This window comes from Varroa jacobsoni, unplaced genomic scaffold (genome assembly GCF_002532875.2).
Source record: "Varroa jacobsoni isolate VJ856 unplaced genomic scaffold, vjacob_1.0 scaffold_841, whole genome shotgun sequence".
In the NCBI taxonomy this organism is placed as follows: Eukaryota; Metazoa; Arthropoda; class Arachnida; order Mesostigmata; family Varroidae; genus Varroa; species Varroa jacobsoni.
Genome location: NW_019213743.1, coordinates 171411 through 197161, shown reverse-complemented (window position 1 = coordinate 197161; position 25751 = coordinate 171411). Strand labels below are relative to the sequence as shown.

The following is a 25751-nucleotide window of genomic DNA, read 5'->3' as shown; positions in this document are numbered from 1 at the left end:
GTCCTAGGAGGTTGATGTACTTTTCCTAATAGGATTGTAATTTACGCAATTTAGAAAAGAATGAAAATGAAACATATCGACTTTAACCTATTTATTATCTTTCTCATACTAAACCCAGTTTGAACAGGGTTCGGGGGTACATTGGATTTCAACCAGATAATTAGATTACTAAAACCCGTTTTCTGGTTTCGTTTATCTGGGGTTTGTTATGTTTGGCTTCTATATGAACGTTCGAATACAAATTTAACCCATCCTAGACAAACTGAACACACATATAATAATTTTCAATACAATCTTTTTATTTTTTACTTGTTTTAGACGAGTCACTGAATGCATCGGAGGCATACAGAATGTATGCTATGCCCTTCTTTATTCTTTTTTTAAGCATACATCCCCCACTCGTGCCCATATCCACAGACATACGCCGTTCTCGCGGATGAGGATGGCGTATCATACGAATTTGTACATTTTTATAATTACACAATATGAATGTAATAGTAAGAATAATAATAATTGCTAATTATCATGATCTCATCGCATCGCTATTCTTCGTAATAGTTTTAAGTAGAATTAATTAACTATTTATTTGTAGTATTATGTTACAGGCGTGAAACTCCACCAGACGGCTAGTTCACGCATTTGTGCGCAATGATCGAAGGTTGGCCGTTACGTCGCTAAACCTCAAAATATCCCTCTTGCCCCTTGTTGGTACGTATATACCATTTTCAGTCCCCATTTGTATTTTGTAACTGCAACGATAATCAACGTAGAAAATCTGAGCAACATACTAGTTTTTCAATATAATTATTTATAGAATGATAATAGTAGCACGTTCTCTAAAGTGAATTGCTAGAAAAGTCTTTCATCCTTCTTATTTTCTCCCGTACAAGTATCGCCGCTTTCTTGCAATAAGTTACGGTTCGTAGAACCGAACACACAGATCTTCCTGTGTTATGAATCACGCTGCTAGCGGTCAAGTACATTTTAGTTTCAAGGCGCATATAATCGAACCATCATCAACAAACAATTAAGAAATACATCTAAATGCATCTGTCTACATCTTAGATGTTAAGTTTCTGTGTTGCGCTGAAGTTACTTTTTAAAAACCAACACTTCCCTAGCCAACCAGAATTTCTTAAAGAATTCTGGGTCTATTTTTAAGCACATATTTTTGTGTATTAAAGCATAATCAATTGGAACTCACAACCTAACGTGTTGACCGTTCCGTGTATCAAACTAAGATATAATTTATTAAAACGAGTTATCCAATTGCGTGTAGCCTCTAGTTATTCTAACAACAACTGACAAGGATTACACTTGAAGCAGCAATGTCGTACTTAGGTTGCTTCTCCATTAGTGAGTTGTTAAGCTATTCGGTCGACTGTACAAAAGCATTTCACTCATCTGTTTAACAATATTAGTACGGAAATTAGATAATTCTGACTTTGTTTGTGTGTTGAAACGTATTATTGTTTTTCTCCTAAGCATGAGAAATCAAAGTCAATCAAACTGTTTATCGTTTTGCTTAGTTTCCTCACATATAGATATCTGATAGTTCTCTTTGTTATCGATGTTTCCTTCTAGTCCACTAATTACGCTCTGTAAAATTCTGATGCTTAGAGATAATGTTAAATTACTAATATTCGACGTAATAACAATAATAAATACAAACAAAGTGTACCCGCCACATTTGTTTTTCCCATCCGCTTGGGTCGAAATTAATGCCGCTGGGTTATTGGGGTCGACTCGAGTCGAAACAGACATCCTAAGGGTGTTGAACTGAGTTCATACTAGTAATCAAAAAGGAGTTTACTGCCAACATATCTAGCAGTAGTCACAGAGTTTACACGATCACATAATGCATCTTGTTCGGGCTGCCATAGATCTTACAATCAAAACCTAACCATTCCTCCCAAAAATAAAGAAACGTCCACTAAATAACAAGATACTGCTTAATCAGCTATCTCTCCATCCGTCGTTCTGCCTATTGTTTTCTATAGGCGCTATAATTACCCAAATTGGTCTAGCGAGTACCCGCTCACTGACAAATACTCGATTATTTCAGTGATGGTAAATAGAGGTTAATTCTAATTTCTAGAGCTTAATTGTTATATTCGAGAATCTGTTTATGGTAGAATAGAAGATAGCCCTCGGAATCTAGCACCTCTTGAAGAGAAACCTTCTTAATGTCATGATCGTCACAGCTAAACCATGCGTCACGGTGCTGTCGAATGTACGCCGTATAGTGACCGGTTTCGATTGTTCCCTGTAAGCAGAATAAATACACATATATTATTGGTATTTTTCATTTCACAAATGATTACCTTATATATAAGTTACAATTGAGAAGTTACTCTTTAGTTGCTTTCCACAGAGTATCGATGTCCAATTGAACTCGCTATAGTGAATATTTAAAAAGAACGTATCCATCTCTGCATGGATTTTATTCTATTCTAAGTCATCAATCTTACGTCTGGTGTCAGCTATACGCTAGCTTTTTTCTTCTTCGCTACACGCAAGGGGGAGGGATTTCGGAAATGATGAACGTTGACGAAGACAGGGAGTTAAGAGCTTCTGGTTTGTTTCAGTCGAAAGATATATATCTACTTCGAACAGATGCTTTAAGTTTCACTACAATCGAACTTCTAGACAAGATACGCACACCGGTCGGGCAACTTTCCTTGAATATTTGCTGCTTTTCATTTATCCATTGACATACCTTATGAATGACCACAGCAAACAGGCAGTATTTGTTGAGCAAAGAACCGGCCGAATTTGGTTGCTGGTTTTGTTGTTGTTGCTGCTGCTGCTGCTGCTGACCAGTATGAGCAGCTGGTTCGGGTTTACCATTTCGTCCTGCCATGTAGGGTGCCATATCTAAATATTGCGGGAACTTTATCCTTGTCGAAACTTTTTTCGTAGACTGTTCTCGCCGAAACCTCTGTGAGAAAAAGAGTAGGAAAAAATTATAGTAGAGTTATATTGGTTTTTGCTTAATAGACTTTATCCAGGCGGATATTGGGTTTTATATAGGTTGATGAGAGACTTTTTTATACGGCACTCCTTGCTGTGTTGCGATATCGGATCTGGATAAGATCATAATTTACATCTTTGTATGATATGAGCGCCTGCATCTTATCAGTATTACGACTTACAATTTAATTAAAACAAAAAACAAATTTGATATAAACAGACAAAACAAACAAAATGGAGAAAACATTTTCACTGAGTACCTTACTTTCACAAAACGAGTTTCCAACGAAGTCGTGCCCTTACAACAAGCCGAACACAGACTAAGCATACCTTTTGTACTTAAAGTACTGTACATACAGGATGTTTCGTTCTAGATACTATAAGGTACAGTAAAAGTAGAATTTACCTTTAGGTGAAAGCTGACAACGATGGGTAACTTTTTCATCGTAAGTTGTTTTGTGGACTCTTGATACGAATGACATGACGAGCACTCAACAGAATCACCCATATGTTCGGGTCGTGTGAAGCTGTCCAAACAATCAGTGAGACTCTTCGGTTCAGAGCCGTGCTCAGCGGCGTGACTTGGCCCGAGATCGAGTGCTATATCCCAGAACGGTTCTACCGTTGTCGAAACGCCTCGACATTCCTGACATACGATGTCCGACTGTGTGCTACCGGTAAAAATCTGATCGATAATACATCGACAGTCACCCGCATGTGACCCTGGCGACTCTTCTGTCTGATGCTGTAAATGCGACCTGGACGCGTGACGATGCAAAACGTCGAGGATGGCCATGAAGAACTCGTGAGCGTCCTGTTGTTCATAACCGGCTAGATGGCGAGCGTGCGTCCACACGAGATGTAACAGGCGATACGGGACGTGTGGCGTGGATTTGCCTGAATAGAACTCCTGGAAGACGTCGCCCATCTCGCAGACAAGACATGTCTGCGAATGAGGCAGTGAGCATTTGTGCCGATCGGCCAGAAAGTAGTCACGCAATAACGGCGTATGCGTAAGACACTGGACGATACAATTCATGAAGCACGTGTTTCCGAGATTGAATAGGCCACGCAGGCCGACCGGTGAGTTGCTTGCGATTTTGATTCGTTTCGGGTGACGGCGCAAAAGCTCAAGGCCATCGGAGTCGGGGTCCCACGCGCCACATGTTAACAGCTCCCGTAAACCTAGCAAGCGAGCCAGTCGTCGCCGGGCCTGCCGCGCAACGATGTCTAACGATAAATCATATAGGTAGTCTTTGCAAGCGAAGCAGTATAAAATTCCATGAGAAATGTCACACGCTGAAAACACAAACATTTATAAGAAGCCGATAAATTAATAATCTGCTGAACTCTGTCGAGATATTAGAGTACTTCCAGTTCGATAGCTTCGATTTTAATTTTTTTTAACTTAAGTTTTATATTTCAAAAATTAATTACATACGGAATTAATACTAAAACTTCTCTTCTCAGTAAAAATAAATGGCCTGATTCTATGTTTCACAGCCTGTTATTACGGGAAATCCGCGATTACTTGGATAGTGACCGCTGGCGCCGGCCACACCTATACGCAGCTAGATGCCAAAAGGATTGTCGTTGGCCACCTATATTTATCAAGGCTCGATTTTAGCAATAAATTTATCTCGATTCGTAAGCGTTTATCAATACAGTGTTAATGACGCTTACTGTTCTGGAGAAACATAGTAATAGAATTTGCGATTTCTATAGCAGCGGCCAAAATATGCTAGCAAAAGGATTTTTACGAACGATTTTATATATTTGAGATTTTTTAATCAATTTGGCTGATTTAAAAAGTAATATCTAAAAGTTCGAGTCACGCTACTCGAGACACGCGATGGAGGTACATAATTTGTTTTGATTAGTTAATTTTTTTTCTAGCAGTACAATTATAACAGCATGCTAGCACTATACATGTATATGTTGAGCATTGTTCGAGCGGAATTTAGCAGTACATTTCAATAATATCATATCAAAAGCATACTTGGTAACTTATCTAATATTAAGGTCCCGAAATAGTGGATTGAGAAATTCTACAAGGTCAACAACTAATATGTAAGTGATTGAGTTAAGACTGATCGACAAGGATCCTCAGCAAACTGTCATTTTTTTCAAATTCTGTCTCAGAAATCGTTTTTGCTTACCTAGAAGATGGCCGCTGGTCCGGCTGTGCTCGTGAACATGTTTTTCGACGAAACAGCCGACGAATACACAATGGAGACACGCATGAAGTCGTACGCTGGCGCGCGAGCCTTTACAGGAGAAGCATCGACACGTTTCCGCCTAAAAGGAAAACAATCGCATTGAATTAAACAGCTTTCGTTCAAGAGAATTCAAATTTATTATTGCAATCTAACATATACAAATTATATATAAACAACATCTGTACATAAGTCCTACCACTATTGAAGCCAATGTATGAATTAACACGTCCTCAGTTCATACAAATTACAATTCATACATAGAGTTTGTCCAAACAAAAATACCTCAGACTTCTTCAGCAAAATGACCAATAGGGTTGCCTTAAGTTTTGCTCTTTTTTACCAATTATCTTTGGACTAGTATAGAGTCAAAGCTGCCTATATATCCATGCAAAATAAAACAATGTCATCTCATATATTCGTGAATTTAAATTAACGCCTGTCAGTTAGTAACACATGGTCTCGGACACGTACCATCAGTATTTGCTGGTGTGTTCGTAAGGAAGTGAGTGACAAAGATTAGTAATGACAGCTAAATGAAACGCTATATTAGCTCAACTCGTATAGGATAACACTCCTAATAATTTGAATTTATACAAACAAACTTCAAAGCTGTGACATACATCATAAGTTCTTTAATTTCAAGCTGAATGACTTGCGGCTTCTGTACAATCGAAGACTTATCGAAGAAATTTGACCGTAGGTAACATTAATACAGAATAGTAATAACAATAAAGCTATTTGGATGATGTGGCTGACATCGAGGTTATCTCTCACATGGTTATGGTTAATTTTCAATTTCTGAAAACACTGGAACAAATGGTAGTGTGTGGTACTAGTCGGCTCAATAACGAGTGCCATGTAAGTATTTTGTCTCGTCTGATATTCGGTTGCCAAATTAATGAGCCGCTTAGCTAATCAGCCAATTAACACAGCTGTCTACTTAGCCGCTCGCAATAATGGGCGTATTTCTAATAAAGGCTTGCTTTGACGCCAGAATTTGTTGTTTCAAGCCCCGTCAATGACATATACTACACAACATGTGTGACCAGATGTATTGCCTTATACTGAACAGAGTCAGGGGGCCCATTGAGAAGCGGCTAATTGGGGCATAACATTCTTGTTAAACATTTTTTCTCTGGGCATCTGTCTGCATCTGTTTTTTGTGGTAGTACAGGACCGGGCTCTAATAAATTCGAATCAGAACCTTACAAAATCCTACATCATGAAATTCAATTGAGTTTGTCTTAAGATTAGGAAAAAGATAAGATGAGGTTTGCAACAGGAGTGTTATTGTTAAAAATTTAATGTGTACGAACTTGAGCATGAGTACATACTACCTATTTCCCTAACTACAATCCACTTTTTTCGCTCCTGTTAGTGGTCACATCGGTCAGTTTATCTATTTCTTGAAGGTAACAACTGAATCTTAACTGAACAAGGACAAATATTACATCAGACTGCCCAACGTAAATCCTCGAAGGAAAACTCTTCAATCGTTTCAATCAATAGCTTATATCCCTAAGAGTTCGCATCTTGATAATCGTTCCTTAACCTACCTTTTTGGCGAGCGCTTCCCGTGTACATGGCGACACGTAGACGGCACAAAGGACCCGGAATGCTTCAAGCAGCGCATCCCGTTGCTCATCGAAGTGAGGGCAGCCTTCACCGCTCATCTAAAGCGAACGAAGTAGAACACGTATCAGGTTATTTAGAATGCACGCCAAATGGTCACAACCCATTGAAATACTCTACTATCCTGAACTAAATTTTGCAGTAAAAAGCCCTTTCTATTTCCCTTTGCCATTGCTGGCTTTCAGCTAAGTTGAAAACATTAAGATTTATTTAAGCTTGCAGTAGCGTGTCCCTTGTTGCCTTTCGATTATCTTATCATCGTTCTATGTATGCATTTAGGAAACCTCACGATCTACTTGCTCTAGAGGGTGATTCCCAGTGACACACGCAGGCCCATACCAAAAAGCGTATGAAAGTATACACACAGCCGCGAGATGTATCACAAGCTGATAAAGTATGCCTGATTGATAACATTCACAGCTGTAAGTAACTCATTTACCGACTCATGAGCACACCCACTCACACACAACTGTCTATGCTAAATAACATTGAAATTCAAAGGATTTTGCAATGCGTTGTCATTATTTCAGTATATATAGTATGCTGTAGCATTTGGAATTTTTGGATCGACTCGTACAATGAAAAGCGACGCGACGGCTGTGAAGACGGACGGATCGAATCTGCTACTTCGACGGCAGATGCCGTGTGCTCAACGCGCGTTCCAAATGATCAGCTGTAGTGAGACACGTTTCTGTTGCTGTTGCAGGTGCTGTTACGGCTGCAATTGCGAAGGCCGCAACTGACACGCTCGACACAGAAGTTGTTGTACTAGTCCTGCTGACGATATTCGTTGAGGTGGCCCGTCCTGTTGCTGCTATTGCCCGCCAAAGTCGCGCTATTCATTATTGTATTTCGTTGTAGTATTACCGCCGTGGTTAAGCTGGTTGTTATATTGCTATTAATTATGTTGCTAATTCTGTTCAGGAAGACAGAAATGGATATTCGACGCATGACACCGTCAACGTTCTACGCTTTCTTCGACTAATGCGATGTCGACCACCCATGCATACGCCGGTCAGATCATTTCCGCCGGCTCCACGGGGTTCACTCCGGGGTTCACTCATGACGATTCACTGTTGAGCGGTCACCAGTCGCCAGGTTATATATTGCCCGACGATATACTCGGCGCACCACACCTTCAAACAGGGCACCAACTAATTCCTATAGTAGTTGTTGGTGCTTTGTATATAGTTGGCCCACCTCTCCACTACCGTCTACACATGTAGACACAGCAGCGCAGAACTTCGAACGTCTACACCACTCTAGGTACACTTGTGGTACTTACTGATCATGCAGAAAACTTTCTAGATCAATTCTAGTCAATAGAAAACAAGCTAGCAAAAGAAAGAGGCGACGATGACGACGACATGAGTCACCCTTCTACAGCAAGAACTCCTACTGTGTCGTCGCGATAGCCCAGTCTGTAACCTTTTTGACTGGTAAAGTTAAGGTCACGTGGTGGTCGAGGTTCGAGTCTAGGCATAGATGCACCGTTTCGTGGCCGTAGCCAACGATCTGAAGCAATTTCTAACGGCTTCCATACTGGACATGCAACAGAAATTTTTTCAACTGTTCCTTCTGTTATATCCGATATTCGAGTATGCCAATATGCCCCCATTTTCTCAGCCGGTTTAGACAAGGACGTGTTCCGGTCTTTGTGCGCATGCATACTCACAACTTCATTACCTATCTAGCTCTTTTCTTTTACTAGTAGTAAAATCTACACGTATTTGTTCCCGCTGTTTGCCTCGTTACGGCTGCCCGATAAAAACAGCCTGCCATGATACTCTCTAGCTGTCAACGGGCTGTACACTCTTAGCTATGTACAAACCAGCGCCGATAACCACCGCTGTAACTAGCATAGCAGCAACCGGCGACCCTACAAATTTCAACGACTTACAGTCTCGTTCCTGCTACAGCCGTCCGTTGCTTTCGCGGTTTTGAGACTCGCTAGACTAAACCATCCCGCCGATCACATATCGGCAGCTTCCTCAGTAGAAGGCAAACGACTGTGTTGTCTGCAGATATGAAGTCAATCAACATCAGTTATGAATACCGAAATCTTAGCGTGTCGGTATATGTCAATCTAACACACATGCTCGATACATCAGCAGCAGAAAAAAAAAGGCGTGCTCTTTTTACTGTAGATGCCAGAAATTGCCAGCCTCTCAGCACCTGGTGCAAACAAACGAATTCGATGACAACGAATTCGAATTTGGACATGACAACCTTCAAAAGGAAAGGAGGTTACCTACCACTGCTATCAACTCCCCAAATCACGCCGCAGCACGTCCCATAGAAGCCGTCCCCTGAAGAGCTTTTACGGTGTGCCCAATGCACCGGTCCACAACGCCGCAACACCGGTTGCATCCGCCTTAGCAGCTCGATGCGAAATTTCCGCAAGCAGTCAAACACATGGACGATACCCGCGCCGTTATCGGTCGTCTTCTATCTCGAGGTCTGTCCGCAGTTACGTCCGGATTTCTATGGTACCTATCTCTGCTGTATATTCGTGCTTATACAGTCCCTTTTTAGATTATCACTCGAACCGCTGGCCGACTACAATGGCAACAGTGGATACCACTGCTCTGCTCGGCCTATCTCAGACTACACTCGACTACTGATAACAGCCACACATCACAAGCACACTGACTACATGGGCAACTACACCGACTACGGGAATGAAGTGGCTTGCGACGCGGTCGACTTTACATGCGACGCAGCGAGACTGTGTGCTGGTGAATATTTATAGCAGCAGCAGCAGCAGCAATTAAGTCTAGTATGATAATGAATGAGAAATAGATGTAATAATGAATCGTATATAATACAACTGATAGCATAATAACATCTACTTGTAGCAAAATGCAGTTGTTCCGACACTACACACTCAGTTCTACACCCAGACAGAAGACACATACACTACAAACTGTGTGGAAGTTGTTCTGCGCCTCAGACTGCTGCTGCTTCTGCGACTGTTCGTGATTGTGGTAATGATAAAAGATAATTTGAGTGGACATGTGCACGATCTTCTACGATTTACAATTTTTCCGTTCGTAGTGGTTTTGTCCAACAAAGAGCAAGGCCCTTGTCCTGTCGTCGTTTCCCTGTGACAGACAGGCTACAGCCTATCTGCCGTCGCTCCGTTTGGGAGCTGGGTAGATTGGTACTGTCGTTGTTGTTGTTGTTGTTGCCGCTGCTGTCGCTGGTCAGGACCGCGAACGCCGTCCGACGGCTAGCAGCCTGAGCAGCTGAGCGCATTTGGCGTAAACGCTACGGTTGTTGTCGTTGTATCCAACAGAAACAGTGCTCACGTCGTTGGAGGTCGCGCCGACTTATGCCGCAATTACTACACACTTACAGACAGGCTGGATGAACGAACTGCTGTCATCATCGTCATCTTCGCTGTGTAGCATCGATGTAAAAATAGAGCAGTGGACACTTTATGAACTGCTGATATTTTTCCAGTAGCTGGTGATTGGCCGATCTGATGGTTCGGCCACTGTGTCAGCCGTTAGTGCTGCGATTTCCACAGCAGACAAGATTTCGATAGTATGCAGGACCTTTGTTGCACTATTGTTGATTGCCATCGGTCCAATCGTTCGTGTGCCGAACTACGGCGCTTGCTGTTGCTACTGCTACCATACAACGCTTCCTGGGACAGTTTCAAATCAAGGCGCCGCAGCGATCGCCGCCTCCGTTGTTCGGTCGGCCGGTAAATCTCGGAACGATCTACTATTGCGACTCTGGCTGGGAAGGGTTATGAAAATGACTTAGTGGGGCGCGTAGTCCTAGCGTGACGTCTGTCAAACCTGCACGTAGTTTGAAACGTGCCACCGATGTCCATGTCGATGTTTCCTCTGCGTTTTATTCAGCGGAACGATATTCGCTGTGACTTGGGCGTCTGCGGTTGACGATAGCAGTCGCCGAATTCACCGACAGACAGCCACTCATTAGGTGGCTGGCAGGAATTCGGCAGCCGAGCGTCAAGCGTGAAAAGTGACAGACTGACCCTTCGTATTCGCAATAGTCACATTAACACTTCTGTTAGATTGCACGAAAAACGAGAAGTGGTGCAGAAAAGTCGGACTGGATGAATGCATTCTGCTTATTTACAGCGTCTCAATACAAAAATCCTCACCATTCTGCCGGAACAGCTTGTCTGCACAAATGTTAGCATGCCGAAATTAAACGGCGGGCCCGTTGCTACGTGTGAACGATTAGACGGGGTTACATTGCAATTTCCCTATTCCAGTTAATCTACTGACGTTCTTCAGCAATTTAAACAACCTGTTGTAATGTTTAGCAAGGAGCTCAGCAACTCGAAGGTTAGCTTGACTCGGTATATGTTGGCTTTAAGTAGATTTTAAAGTGTAATAAAGAGGCGTTTTTACGGTTGGCTGATTGACTCGCGTTAAGAAAAACATTTGATATGTCATATAAATAGAAGATCAATTCTATTTCTGTGTCACCAAAACTGAATGATATTTTTTAACTTTTTCGCTTTTTTGGTACTAAAAGCTCACACTGTGGAATCTTTATTGAAAACGAATTAAAAAGAATTTTTTTTTATGAAAATAAAGTTTATATTTGCCCACTCCCATTTATTAGAAACTGGTTCGAAGAAATCTAAACATTTTCATCCCATTGGTACACAAGAAAACCGATACGGCCAATTGGGTTTTCACAATTATCATTTAAAAATATCATAATTGAAAGAAGTATTCTTTTTGTTCATTTCATCTATCGATTTATTTCAGAAAAAATTATTTTGCACAGAACACTATATTAGGTTTTGACTCTTCAAACGGCATTGGAAACTCGACCTGAAAACTGAAAATTAAGTATATAAACATGTATTGCGTTTTAGTTCTTTTAGCTTGTCAGGAGCTTTGGATTTGTACCTAGGAATACCCCTTCATAGACATCCGTACAAAGAAGATCATCTTAATGGCATCTGAGCGAAAATACACATTATTATTACACAGAATTAGCGTTTTCGATATTTTGGTACTTTCACTAGGAAAGAATTTCAAAAGAAGATGTTCAACTAATACGTACGCATCGGCCGCTATAACTTTGATTAATCTTTATCAGAAGTTTCTTTGAAAAGCACTTAAAGGTAGTTTGAAGCGTATTTTCGTCCTTTTAATGGATTTTTGATAATTTTTAGGCCAAAATATTTTATTTAGGTGCAACTGCATATTTAGCATTTTTATTCAATTCGGGGAGAGTTTTCGATTCGGGTACCACGAACGACCGTGTTACATATGGCCTTATACCAAGTTTCGTCCTTCAAGGGGCATTTTAAATTAAGATTTGGGTATAGAAACATGTATTGCATCTTCATTCTATTCAGCAAGAGCTTTCGATTAATGTCAACAACAATTTAGCCTAAATAGACCACTGTAGACATTCGGCTACTATTCCGTCACGCGAAAATTTTGCTTCGCAAATCTTATCAAAGTACCCAGTTTACCCTTCTTACACACAAGTTTAATATATTATCGCGAAAAAAGTTACGTCGCAAAAAACAACAACTAGTTTGCCCAACGTAATATTACGCTCTATAAGATGGAAAAGCAAACTCCCTTAGAGAAAAGGTATTCAATTAGTTGGCTCGACCTTACGCGCAGCCCTATCCCAGATAAAACCCCGGTTACCGTCAAAAATCACCAATCCAACCACTTCGATTTGGGTCGATTTGGATCGGACAAATAAACGAACAGACAGAGTTTCAGTAGGATACAAAACCGACCTGTAGGCTTCGCCTCGTACCTTCTTTCGCTATTGATTAATCTGGTTCGTTGTTATTATACCTAACATAATATATACCAGAATAAATATACACCAACAATTCTCCCATTTCAATCACCTGCTCCGCCTAATTCGTTATTTTTTTGTAATCATCTCCTCAGTCTTTGAGGCGTTGATTTAAATTGGGCAGTTTTGGTAGATATATCTTTGGTGGCATTTCATAGATAAATTTATGAACTGAAAGATTCTGAAGAGCTTTTGCTTTGCTACAGGCTACTAGGTTTACCGAGGCATCTCCAATAAAGCTACCGTCCCTTATCTATTTTCAAAGTAAAGGCTGCATAAAGTTGTTTTTCAACCTTATCTCGAAGTTCTATCGTAGAAAAAATGAGTTTCAGTAGTTCTGCAAATGCTTCTGCAGCAGTTGGATACACACATACCTGATCTGCATAGATGTACGCTGACAACTGACTGATTAGTCTCTGGCCAAAAAACACAATACGAAAAATACACAAACAATCATTGTAATTTTGAAGAAACGTAGTAGAAGTGGAATAAATTTGACTTCAATTCTCTACACACACAATAAACATGTGGTCCACTAACATTGTTATGTCAACGAGAAACGCATTAGCTTAAATGATTCGTCTCGTAGGGTGAGTCATAATGACTATTTCAAGACATCTTTGGGGTTGGAAAAGCTTTACAAACAGCTAGGTGAAGGCGTTAGGTAAACATAACCTCTTTCTCCTTTGAAAGATTTTCCTTTGAAAATCTAAGAGGACTTAGGGATCTAAAAGGAAAACAAAGTTGGTATTCTGCGGTAATATAAGCGCCACTTACGTATGCTGTAGTGAACCCGCCTTGCGTATCTCTTTCAGTAACTAGATAGAATAAAAGTTTGCATGCTTCTCATTTGAACAATACTTCTAATTATATAAACCTAGAAATATTTAATAAAATATTAAATGTATTTAACCAGACAGTGATGATATATCTTGTATTGAACATAATGATCTGCTATGGCAGCGTATGGCTATGGAAAATTGATCATGTTTCACAAGCTCAAAATATTTATTTATTCATACGTTAATACAATTTAAAAACAGATTATCTAATTAATGTTTTGGTTTTATTCGTGTCTCAAAAATGACGTGGGTTTCGCTCGTGCCCTTCGACATTTTCGCTACGCTGAGATGTGTCCGAAGAATGAGGCAGCTATATACATATTTTTGCTTGAAGTCTTTATGTATGCTTGAAGTAGCTTTGAATTGTCACCATAATCCACTAGCCTTGCGCCTAAAATATCCTTTTAGGATTTTAGAGTGTAGAAACGTCCTATACGTGTTTAATATGTAAGAGCTACTCCACAACAACTTAACACTAGTGTTCATATTCTAAGAATACATATTATTTACAAGACTAGTACTGGGTTGGTTTCATAATGACTAGATAGGACAGATATGCATGACGACTGTTTCCAGTAAAAGCGCCTTAAAGTTTTAGGACAACTGCCTGGCTCGACTTATACGCCTTTTAAGTTTTGCCGGATAGCTGCTAAAAGTATTGTTATTAGTCAAGTAACAGTGGCTGTGCTTCAGAATCTTTGACTGTGTAGGCTTTGGAGTCTTGCCTTCTTTAGCACGGTGGCTTGGGCGATTAAATCTCTTTTTAAAAACGCCAGGGGCCACAAGCCTCCGTTTAAACATATACATGCAAGAAAAATGCAGTTCATATAGTTGTATAACGCTAACGTCTTCGTTTGCTAAATCAAAAAAATTCCGCGGTGTATATTCAAACTCGGAGGTAGATATCTGGTTTGCCGTCGAACGGAAATTTCAACAGCTGTAATGGGCGTAAAGCCCAAAAAATAAAATATATATATATAAAAGATCGACTATTGTTTTCTCTAAACCTATCCAGTTTTATATCCGGTGCATTCCGGTATTGAGCATTGCCGAGGCTGATGCCCTTTCCGAGGCATAAAATGGACCTCATGTCTACGTACGATTTCGAAGCTAGTCCATTTTACTTCGCATCCCGTAAATGTGGTGAGGAAATAAGTTGCCACTGTTTCATTATTGAGACGAAAATACTGTCAAAACTTGCAATCATGATAGTACACCTTATCTCGCTGGATGCCACTGTAAATAATTTGTACCTACGTGATGCCCTATAAATTATTATCAGATTAAGATTAGGCGTCATTGGCGCACTTTGTGTACGATAAGACTATAGTGGGACTCTATCTTTCATTACTTCCATATCGATTTGTGTAAATACTATCGGCCTTCGGATCAAGCTTCGGATCAGCTTGAAGATCAATTATGATGCGCCTCTGGTGATCCAGGAGCTGGAGACTATTTCGCTGTTTAGAGCGGCCATGCGACAATTGTATGAGAAATCGTGGCACTCTTTAGCAGCAGAGAGTGTTAGCCAAGTCGCATATAATATGGCATCGAAGCACACTAGACACGTTGTTGTTCCAATCGTAAAGTTTCCAACATTTCAATAAAACTTCCACGTTAGCCTTGTATAGAAGAGGTAGACAAAAGAACCAAAACACATAATCGGACGATGCAAAGACGGTTTGTTACCTCCAATTGTCTTTTTTGCTTTATCCGTCCTTCGTCGTCTTGCAGATGGCTGTACGCATTGCTTGAGCTGTGCGAATGGGAAAATATTTTTTATGCAGAACTTATTTGATGCTCACCTATTCGTTGTATGTTCACCGGTACGGATTCTGCGAGCGTATCGAAAGAAGTGCGTCGAAGCAATTTGCAGTGCACAAACAAACTTAAACGTCATTTAGACGTTGCTTAAACGGAAGCCTGTAATTAGAGCTCGAATTGTTTATATATGGTAGCTTTTTTAGGGTCCTTTAAAATTTTAGAATATTTTGAGCGCAAATAAATTTTTTGCAAAGTGATCAGACTACATTTGTTTTCAGAAATTATTACATCGGAAAGAATCAATAATTCGGAGATGTTTAAGAAATTTATTTATGAAAAAAAATCTATCGAACAGATATGGAATCGGAAACTACATCTATCGGTTTCAGCATGTGAATCACCAAGCAACAAAGACACGTAAAATTTTATCAGCGATTACATGTTTCGCTCCAACGCTGTAACAATTTACTTAGCAAAAGTAAGTCAGGTTCCTCTGAAGCCGCTTATAAACATAGCAGCCTATTGACCATGCTAACACCGATGACGCGTCGAGGAGAAACTCGAAAGACACGCAAGCAATAGTTCCTTATCTGTTTAACAATACGAGACCGCATAAAGGGTTTTAATGGGAGAACTTAATCTAGCGGTGAGCAGCTCACCTGAATTCTAGGCGCAAAACAATTTTAAAGCCCTACATTTTTCAAAGTATGACCAAGCATACAAAATCATTGATGACAACTTTACAAAATTAAAGCAATTAATCATCGCGGCAGCTGTATGGATTAAATTATGTTGTCTTGTATGGGGAATTGCGAATATAGCTCGATCTTTAAATCTAAGTGATTTATCGGTGGCATTATATGTCTGGTATATGTCTCAGAAAATGCGCACAGTCATGTGCCTATCGTGTACCAGTTCTCCAAATTAGACAATTTTTTTTTAGGCGGCTTAGAAGCTAGCCAAAATAAGAGATGCCTGCCATTGCATAAATACACTCAGCTTAACTATCCATTAATGATGTAAGTTACTTTAACATACGTTATATGTTTGGAATAGAAGTTCCTGTTCGTCGACCTATTGCTTCGCTGTTCTTGTTGCTGAAAGCGTTCTACACTCAACGGCACGGTGCAGGCATTTAGCTCTCTGATCCATTTATCAAACTTTTTTTACGAACAATCTGATCTTCTGGGATGTTACGGTTAGGTGCTGTATAAGGTATCGCATGATAAATTTTGCGTGGCTATAGTAATCAAAGCATGGGTTCACTTTCTGGCATTTTACGTAAATCAGAGCTTGCAGATCCGTCTTTTGAAAGATATCGAGAGTCGCATGAATATCTGGCCGAGTTAATGCCCTGTCTCGATTACTTCATGGGCTGTAGTTACTGAGAAAGGTAATAGGATTGAGGCAACTATAAGGTGTTTGAAAATTGTATAAGTTTACTTGGTGTAGCAGTTTGATGAGAGTCCTCTATACAGATGCCGAATGAGCTCCCCCGATAATTGGTCTGGCCGGACTTATCGGTGGCTAAATTACGTTTCCCTGAACTGATTCACGGGTTCGTGTCGATTTACTGATCGGCTTCATCACATAAATGTTGTTGGCAGCCAGGTTTGTTTCAGTGTTTTTGTAGTGAAATCTGCCAGGACGACTCGTGTGGTAAGGCATTTTCATTGGCGCAAGGATTTTGTGCAAACGAAAAACACGCACTTGTCGATAATATTGGCTTCCAGGGGGATCTTCAACACGTGAACGCGCTGATGGCAAACAAATCAGGAAAAATACAAAGCGAAAAAGCGCCGAAAAGCATCAGTTGATCCCGTCTCGCTCAAAATTTAATATGTGCAGACACTGTAACTCGTTCACTAACCTAATTTACTAACTTAATTATATATATACATATATATATTTATATATATGTATATATATAATTAAGTTAATATATATATATATATATATATATAGAGAGAGAGAGAGAGAGAGAGAGCGAGCGAGAGATAACGCAATAAAGTGAGCACGTCTATCATCTAACAAATGTTTCGGTTTTCCGTTTCTTCGCTTATGTATATGAGTTGCGCGTTACGAGATATTTATAAATATGCGGATATGCGGGCACAACATGGTACAACCTATACTAGTGGCAAAAATAGCTTCATATATAGAAGCCTGAGGTTTCGATCTGCTCTTCTGGATCATTTTTGCTGTACTAGTTATTAAGAACGAAAATGCTGACGATGCTCCCGTCTTTCAACATCGGTGGAGGTCGATGCAATGAACAAGATGTTTTTGTCCAAGGTTAATCACACGTCGGGGATAAGATTTCATAGATTTAGTGGTGGGTCAAAAAGCATCTAGATGCAAATTTGATTTCAAATTTTGACATCTTAGGTAGAGATTTAAAGCGTGAGGGGCTGCCATAAAAATCCTTTATAACGACTATGCTGCCATTTTCATAGAACAGATAAGGAACTTAAATTAATAAAACGACTATCCAGGCGTATTGTTTACATAAAAATCAAACATTTTATCTGGGTGTGAGTACCATGAGGGGAATTGAAGTACCTAGTGCCTCTATGTTTCGAGTCTTATGTCCGGGAACGCCGTTAGCCGTTCCATCAGACAGACGTCTGGTTTTTACTACGGAGCAATGAATGTTCTCGGTCGGAGTCAAGCCCAGACCAGTATGTCTTTTTCGAGTTTACCAGGTAAATACACTGCCCGCTACGCCGTCGCCGGAACTTGAAGTACGCTAACTTACTAACTGCCTGTAGTAGATTTTTTGGTGCGACCATGTATTCTGCTGTTGCAGCATTTGTGATTATACTTATTGTAGTTATGGTCTTCAGATGTAAAGTTTGCTCTGTTTGCACTGCTGATTTCAACTTTAAAGATATAGTAGATTGACATGAAATACACAATAGAAACATTATATGACGTTTACGATTTGGCAGTTGTTAGGCGTAATTATATACTTTGGAATCTCACATATGTTATCGGCCTACTGTTCGGGAGTTCCCCTTATAAACTCTTTATTTAATTGAAGCTCTTGTGGGGTGACCTGGGTAGCTTAATAACTTACTAAGGAAAATGATGGAAAAACTGCCAGTTCGGATAATTCAGAGCAAATCTTATACAAATCTTTTATATAACTTAAAGAGATAACTCAATGGTTCTTATATTGATTTCGTAGCTCCTTTCGAATTGAGTCCAATGAGTTCCGACGATCGTCCTTTTTCTATGTACATTTTGAGTTACAAATTCTCTAATAAAGGAAATATATTTTCTGGTTCTGATTCCGCCTCGTTTTCTTGTGAACGTATCCAGTTGCCTTTCTATACAGTCTTTCTAGTGGTTCATATCGTTCTACAATACATTTTGTAAAATACAATGTGTTTTGTAATAACAGTATACGCTGCAGCCATGATAAAAAGTAGAACTATCTAATTTGTTTAGAGGAGCATTCGTTATCTAATAAACGAACGTTTCTATATTTGTGAATAAAAAAGTACGATATTTATTTTCCTTACGTACTATTTCTTACGTGCTTGTGTAGTTCATGTTTTAAATAATGAATATTCTGTTTACATAAGGCCGCTTTTCGTCGGAAGAAAAAATGTCGTCTTACACTACCCTCTTATATAATACATTATTTAATGGGTATATAGGAATAGAGAACGGATCGACGTAATAAATAATTCACGTAAATAAAAACAAAATCAAGGTTACATTATTGTCACTCGCACTTTTCAACAGCGTTGCTAACCGCATTGCACAGGAATGCGTCCATTCGTTTGGCGATTCAGAGCCGCAGAGTGATTCTGTTCGGGGAGCCTATAGGCCAGTATTAGTGACTCTCGCTCTGCTAACAAACATCGTACATACCGCTGATTCGAAGTTTCCACACGCTCTAAGTGGAAAGGTTGCTATTACTTGTTCAATTAACTTTATATTTATCACTGCTCTACCTACTGTTTCATTGCGAATTGATGAATACGTCTATTGTGAAAAAGCCACTTTTAGATACGATTTTCTCGTCATGGTGCAATAGCTAATGCGAACGTAGCATAGGTGGCCACGAATGCTAAGCAGGTACATTATATATATATCTATTGTAGTCTTAGCTCGACGAAATTACGACAGCGCTTGTCACTGTGTTCAGCAAATCGGGTGAGTTTATACCTAATTATGTTGTAGTGTATAATTGACCCTATGAAATGTAATATATTCACAGGGGCGCGTTAGCAACTTGTTGATGTTCAGAAGTAGGGCCCAAATTCGAATTGTGTTGAAGGCGGCCGCTTGGCAATTTCCTAAAATCGTGTAAAGTAGTTTCGGTGCTTGCTTGTGTGATATTGTTGATTTGAAGAGAGTTCGCAACTAGTGCAGGTAACTTCTACTAGGGGACTCGGACGAAGTTATTATGAAAACCATCATAAGACCATCATTAGAAGTGAATCCGGTGAACTTTAAAAACGAATAAATTTTGAGTTAGGACGATAATTTTTTAATTTGCATTAAAGGTACCTTTTTTGTTCGTCTTCTGGACGTGTCCAAACGCATGGCAGCTTTTGGATAACCATATACATCCTGTTCGCATTCCCATATGTAATTTATCTATCTACGACTTTTCGAAGTAAATCGATCGTGGAACATGCTTGTCCACTAGCTGTTGCGCCCTCTAGGGCAAAGAAAACCTCGTAATCACACGGGTTTAGGTCAGAACGAACAGATTGAGGCTAATTTTGATATTCCGGAGAATAACGAATGCATGGCGATGACGTCTGCCGTTGTCATCAACTAACCAGACTGCATACTTTTGATTTCCGTGCCAATGACCTATTTTCTTACACAGTCTCCGCATTTTCAGCATTTGGGTTATAGCTTTGTAACGCGCTACATGGAATGCCAATTTTGGCCCTTAAAATCGAAGTTCTGCTTTCATGAAAGGCCGTTCCAATTACGGCAATGCGTCGTTGTTCCTCGCGTCCCAACATCTGGTCACCTTTTCGCTGATCTTCAACTCTCCAATAAAGTTTGCGCCAGCCACCTATTGCGCTTTCGCTCAAGGCTTTTTTGCCTAATGCCTTCCACAAATTTATGTAACGGTGTGACCTTCAAGGCACAAAAGTTTGACTACTGAACGTTGGTTTTCAAGACTAAAAAATGGCTTTTTTTAAATTTATTTCTACGAGAAAATTCAACCGGTTTTCACCCACAAGTTTCTAGAGGACTGGGATATCTACCAGGTACCTTTCTTTGTCTGCCAGAAAAAGTTGTTCAATTAAAAAATAGAAGTCTGTTAGATTTTCTTGTAGTCACCTAATACTGTTAGACAAAAATAGAAAACGGAAAAATATATGATATTAAAAATTGTAGGTTTCTTGCATTCAGTCCCGATTAAACTAGAAAAGTCTAATGGCATTAGCTAAGTCTGACACGTAAGTAACGTATGAACAAAAACGACCACTTATTTAAATAATCGATCTCTCAGATAAGTTTTTGTGATCAAAACGATAAATTAGTATAGATGCTTTGTACAGAAGGACCATAACGATCATATATACTTCATGCCATTCTCCCTTGGGTTCAAAGCCTTTTATCCAGTGGGTTAATCCGTTTAAGATCATTTCGTAATAAGCTTCAAAACTCTGTAAATATCCGAAATATAGTCGGATAAAAGCTCTACAATCCAACTGGCGGCCAGTCTATACAGTAATGACAATTTTTACTGAAGTCTGAAGTTTTTACGGTTTGTCTCTTGTGTGGAAATTTTCAAGTCGCATTTTAAAGCGTGCTAAATCTAAACATCTATAGCCTAGCTCTTACAGGCTCACTTTAGATTTAATTACTGTCCTGCATATAATGTTTCAATTTCGAAAAATCATTTGGCAAACTCTGTTATGTAAACGAAAATTTCCAAGCGTGCTGTAATCGACGGACACGTCACAGGGAAAAATCTTTGTTTCTTTAGCTCGATTTCTTCGTTTCCATTTAACGCTAGCTCGTACTACGGTTTTTAAGTAGAATGTGAATAACTTTTGTTCACGCCTAACTGATTCAATAGACATATAATGGTCTTCAAGGTAAAGGGACTATACACAAATAACAAATTTAACTGCCACTATACTCGAATAGGCCGCGACTGCTGTGGCAAACATAAAATTGTTAGCAAATACCTTCAAACAACCTTCGTAGCAAAAGTTGTAACAACATCTAAAACGCTTTCAAACGGGCGTCCGTTTAATGCGGTTTTTTTTTACTTGTTCCTCAGTTTCGTTTTCTAAGTTTTATAGGAAAAATATACCAAAACTGCAAAGATCCCGTTTAATGTATAAAATAGCTGTGCATCGTTTTGTTGCAGGTCGGCTTTGCTGCCATTAGCTGGCTTGTAATTGTGAGCAGCCTGACGACCTCATGAGCTTCGTAAAGCGCTTCATTTCTCGTCACTTAGGCGACAAGGGAAAATCGACCAATTCGACTCGATCCGTGGCTCAGCTACTAGAATCTGATGTATTTGAAGGAAGAGGCTCGTTTTTTGACGACGGTTTCTCGACATCGACCCTTGGTATCAACAATAACGTAGTAACGAGTAGTGGCGATGAGACAACGTCTGCAGATCCCAAAAACAAAGTCACACCCACTTCGGTCCCAAGCATTTCAGAACAGCCACTGCCTAACTTACGAGTATCTTCAGCATCCCCCCGTCGAACATCAAGTCCGGCAACGCACGCTACATACCGCTCGATGGAAGAAACGTCAATTGAAGTACTCGAAGAAAAAATACGAAAACTTAGCGGGGCATTAGGCTTGACTACGATGGTCTCGGGTAGAAGCAGTGGAGACGGATATCGACAAGAAGATCAGATGGACATTGAACTACGTCACTTAGAGGCAAGAACTCGGCGAATCGTCATTCAGGAACTCGATTCGAATCGCGGTTGGCAAGCTCTTGCGGCAGAAATTACGCACCCGGACAAGCCTGAAGATGCTAATAACAAGGCAAATAGGCTATTTGACGAAAAACACATTCAACTTCTATCTGGAGACAACAAAACAACTGTGAGTCCGACGGATGAAATTCTGAAGACGTGGTCGACGACAGGCCGAAATCGTCCCACGATTCGCGATTTGTACAATATGCTCAGGCGTATTGAGCAACATAACGTTGCATCACAGCTTGCTGAAGGGCTGCGTATTAGGGAGAACGAAATTTGTCAGACCTCATTATCAAGCGTACTCACGGATGACATGCATATTCCCTCTGCTAAACTGGAACCCTATCTCGATGGCATGTACCAGATATGTTTTGAAAGTATGGCGCAGGCTACAAACAACTTCTCGATAAACAGCGCCAACAAAATCGGCGAAGGGAATTTTGGATCTGTATACCGGGTGATGATCGATGGCCAGGAGATGGCCGTAAAAAAATTTAAGAATCCAGCTGAGGGTGAGCTCTTCTTTCGCGAAATACGGACACTGGCAAAACTCAATCACCCCAATTTGCTATCACTGTACGGAGTGGTAGATACAGGTACCAAACGGTGTATTATAACCAGGTGAATGCTTAGGTGACGATTATTTCTTACAATGTTATTATTTGTTATCTAATGATCAGTAATATAATTATCATTAATCATATCTAGATCATTATTCTCCGCATTGTAAAATATCAGATAGTTACGGATAATTAGACAGAATTGTATTTACGACCTGTTCGAGTAGTGGTGAAGTATATTGTATGTCAAATTTGGAAATACTATCTATTAATCGTGTACGCCCTTTCTTTTTTTATATCCGATTTTAAAAAGCGCGGTCAAACTTGAATCTGTATATGTCAAGCGATTTAACGCATGCTGACTACGGCATTATTATATGTATGAGAAAAGACAGAGAAATTGTCTCATTGGTCTAAACGGTGTGACCTTCATTGTAGATACATGAAGAATGGTAATTTGGAACGCAAACTTCGAAACGAAGTACTGCCGTGGGTGCTTCGGCTGCGAATTCTGCGCGATGTTGCCAGCGCCCTCGAGCACATGCATTCGCTCAAACCGGCAATAATTCATCGGGATGTAAAACCGGCAAACATACTTCTCGACGATGATATGAATGCTTTGTTAGGTATGACAAATTCAGTCTTTGGTTTAACCTGTCCAAGATGGCCTTGAGTAGACAGCAAATAATCTATCTGGTATAGATTTATTCGCGAAGTGGAAAACGTTCGGCCATTGGACACAAATGCTAGCAGACGATACCGCTATCTACGACGCTGCATATTCTAAGGGTCGTTTTTCCTACGCGAAAATATATTACGTTCTTATTGCAACATGAAGTTTCAGACAAACGAGGTTTATTTGTCTTACAAGCCTATAGAGGACAGCTTCCCATTGGAAAAAAACTTTTTTCGCTTCTTTCGCTGTTCGGGCGAATATCGTACAGAAGATTTGGCGACACGTTATTTTGCTGTTTATTACAGGCGACTTCGGTCTCTCACGTGAGAAAAAGGGTTCGCATACATCATTCACCCATACCTGCCCAGGCACTCCGCACTATATGGCGCTCGATATTCTGCGCGGAGACGTCACAGTCAAGTCCGACATGTACTCGTTTGGCGTGATTGTACTCGAAATCTTGACAGGCTTGACAGTGTTTGACCCAATGAGAAAACATACACATATTACTGACTATGTCGACGACGAAGACGCCCAACAGGTGCTCATTTGTGTAGTATGAATTAATTTCACTGTTCTTCAAACAGTAACTAATTTCATTAGAAACAGTAATAACGTATTTCTGCACTTGTTTCCTTCCGCTCAGGGTAATTTCTATTAGTTGAATTGAACAAGAAAATACATATATGACGATATTGTATTCAGTTGAGGAGTTGCCGCAACGTTTTCCTGACAATTTTCGACTGTTTACAGGTGGTTGATAATCGATTACCGTTCCCACCAACGCTGGTTATAGAAGGACTGTTTAATCTTGGAATCCGCTGCAAGGACAACAATAAAAATATCCGACCCGACTCGAGCGCAGCGAAAGAATCTCTCCAGCAATACTATACACACGTCGCCGGACTCGATCTCGACAATGCGTAAATGATATAATAAGGACTGTATTGACATATGACTTAACTACAATGACCAGCGTCGGACAGACCGCTAGCGTGCGAATGTGTCCTGTAACCGATGCCATGATAAAAGTCATAATAGAATAGAAAAATTGCAATTTATTATTTTCACTCAAAACCAACGAAATCTGTGATTATACGCTGTGCGATGATATGATGCGAAGAGCAACAACAGGGCAGTGGTCAATAGCTTTTAGAACATTTCAAAAGGACCCACACGACTTGACCATTTGCAATGTGTCTTGTGAAGAAAACCCAACGTCCACATACAACCAGGCACAGAGAAACCCCAGAATCGATCGCAAAAAGAGATCGATTATCAACCGTACCTTCATGTGTTAGTGATGTCTTATACAACGACAACTGTTTGTGTTACAAGTTGTAGTTTTAAGCCCGAGGCAGTAAAGAGGGGGGTGTTCGCAAAGCGATTACTATTGCGTGCTCACAACATAGTTCGACCCGGTTGCAGTACTCTAGACTTTGCGGAGTACGTAATATACATTGTTAATGAGACACTATTTCCAACCAAGTTAATTTCATTCAACTGCAACCATATACTTACTACATAATGAATAAAAAAAATATTATTAAACAGACGCTTAATCTGTTATCAACAAAATATGAACATTGTAGGTAGGCCAGGTAGGTAACGCATTCTGCAATGCATAGGAATATGGCGAAATTCCATTTCAAATTCAAATAAACTTCCATGATAACTGCGATCTGTTACTGACGAGGACCACTTCGCGAGGTATCTATTTTGTGTGATAAAAGTATAATGTATTAAGCTTCTATACATATGCCTTACAGAAAAACGCTACAATGAACTCGTTCGCACAAGATTACAGTAACTTTGCACTCAACTTTGTCTTTAGTTCGGGAAAAATTTTTCGCATGTCGATGCAAAAACGCCGCATAAAGTACTTGTTTTTATTATTATGAAGTTTGAATACAAACGCGTGCCTAGGACCTCATATGCTATGGGATGCCTAAGGATGTCATGAGTGTTAATGAAGCAATTAGGGCTTTAACAAGATGAATTTTGATGTCAAATTGAATGTGTCAAAATAAAGCTAAAATTATGATTAAAGCTAAACAGATATTACCATGAAGCGAACGAGTCTCTTTGACTTAGAGGCCCCATCTGAACATTTTGTATTACAATTTTCTTCGAATAGAACCCTTTAAAACTATTGCATCACATATGCGAATGTGCTAAATTGCCGATTTTCAGCGGTGTAAATTGCGTGTATTCAAAATACTATGTGCTGCCAACGATTTCCGATTTCATATTGGTTTCTACGAAGCAAATGCTATCTTCACTCCTCGGAGTAATTTCCCTTTTAGGATGGTTCATAAGTTATAGGTGTC

The 25751-nt window shown here is 39.9% G+C and overlaps 2 protein-coding genes and 1 long non-coding RNA gene across 8 annotated transcripts; 2 read left to right on the top strand and 1 right to left on the bottom strand.

The window, feature by feature from the left end:
• Window positions 1-278: 278 nt before the first annotated feature.
• not (ubiquitin carboxyl-terminal hydrolase nonstop) lies at window positions 279-11698 on the bottom strand. Of its 4 annotated transcripts, XM_022839977.2 has the most exons (7): window positions 9080-11698; window positions 7402-8842; window positions 6749-6865; window positions 5133-5271; window positions 3380-4272; window positions 2720-2941; window positions 279-2266 (listed from the first exon to the last, which is right to left on the bottom strand). In XM_022839977.2, the coding sequence occupies exons 3-7, from the start codon at window positions 6863-6865 to the stop codon at window positions 2102-2104; spliced, it is 1536 nt and encodes a 511-aa protein (XP_022695712.1). In that variant the 5' UTR covers window positions 7402-8842; window positions 9080-11698; the 3' UTR covers window positions 279-2101. The 4 variants fall into 4 exon arrangements, with proteins under 4 accessions (XP_022695712.1, XP_022695710.1, XP_022695708.1 ...); XM_022839975.2 differs by lacking the exon at window positions 7402-8842; XM_022839973.2 differs by lacking the exon at window positions 7402-8842 and having other exon boundaries at window positions 10183-11698.
• On the top strand, window positions 11075-14472 carry LOC111264260 (uncharacterized). Its single transcript, XR_002682780.1, has 2 exons — window positions 11075-11149; window positions 11692-14472. It is a non-coding gene; the product is annotated as an uncharacterized LOC111264260 (long non-coding RNA).
• A 4577-nt stretch (window positions 14473-19049) lies between these two features.
• LOC111264266 (interleukin-1 receptor-associated kinase 4-like) lies at window positions 19050-24976 on the top strand. 3 transcript variants are annotated; one of them, XM_022839991.2, is made up of 6 exons: window positions 19072-19169; window positions 19366-19417; window positions 21612-22806; window positions 23184-23371; window positions 23727-23962; window positions 24175-24976. In XM_022839991.2, the coding sequence occupies exons 3-6, from the start codon at window positions 21665-21667 to the stop codon at window positions 24346-24348; spliced, it is 1740 nt and encodes a 579-aa protein (XP_022695726.1). In that variant the 5' UTR covers window positions 19072-19169; window positions 19366-19417; window positions 21612-21664; the 3' UTR covers window positions 24349-24976. The 3 variants fall into 3 exon arrangements, with proteins under 3 accessions (XP_022695727.1, XP_022695725.1, XP_022695726.1); XM_022839992.2 differs by lacking the exon at window positions 19366-19417 and having other exon boundaries at window positions 19050-19169; XM_022839990.2 differs by having other exon boundaries at window positions 19059-19417.
• The last annotated feature ends 775 nt before the right edge of the window (window positions 24977-25751 follow it).

Excerpts from the sequence above, each read along its gene's own strand:
- LOC111264266 (XM_022839992.2), top strand. The coding sequence starts at position 21,665 with ATGAGCTTCGTAAAGCGCTTCATTTCTCGTCACTTAGGCGACAAGGGA. Across the intron at positions 22,807-23,183 it reads AAACGGTGTATTATAACCAG|ATACATGAAGAATGGTAATT; the intron begins GTGAATGCTTAG and ends CCTTCATTGTAG. Across the intron at positions 23,963-24,174 it reads ACGACGAAGACGCCCAACAG|GTGGTTGATAATCGATTACC; the intron begins GTGCTCATTTGT and ends GACTGTTTACAG.
- not (XM_022839973.2), bottom strand. The coding sequence starts at position 10,221 with ATGACGATGATGACAGCAGTTCGTTCATCCAGCCTGTCT. Across the intron at positions 2,942-3,379 it reads TTGTCAGCTTTCACCTAAAG|AGGTTTCGGCGAGAACAGTC; the intron begins GTAAATTCTACT and ends TTTTTCTCACAG. Across the intron at positions 2,267-2,719 it reads TTGCTGTGGTCATTCATAAG|GGAACAATCGAAACCGGTCA; the intron begins GTATGTCAATGG and ends TTCTGCTTACAG.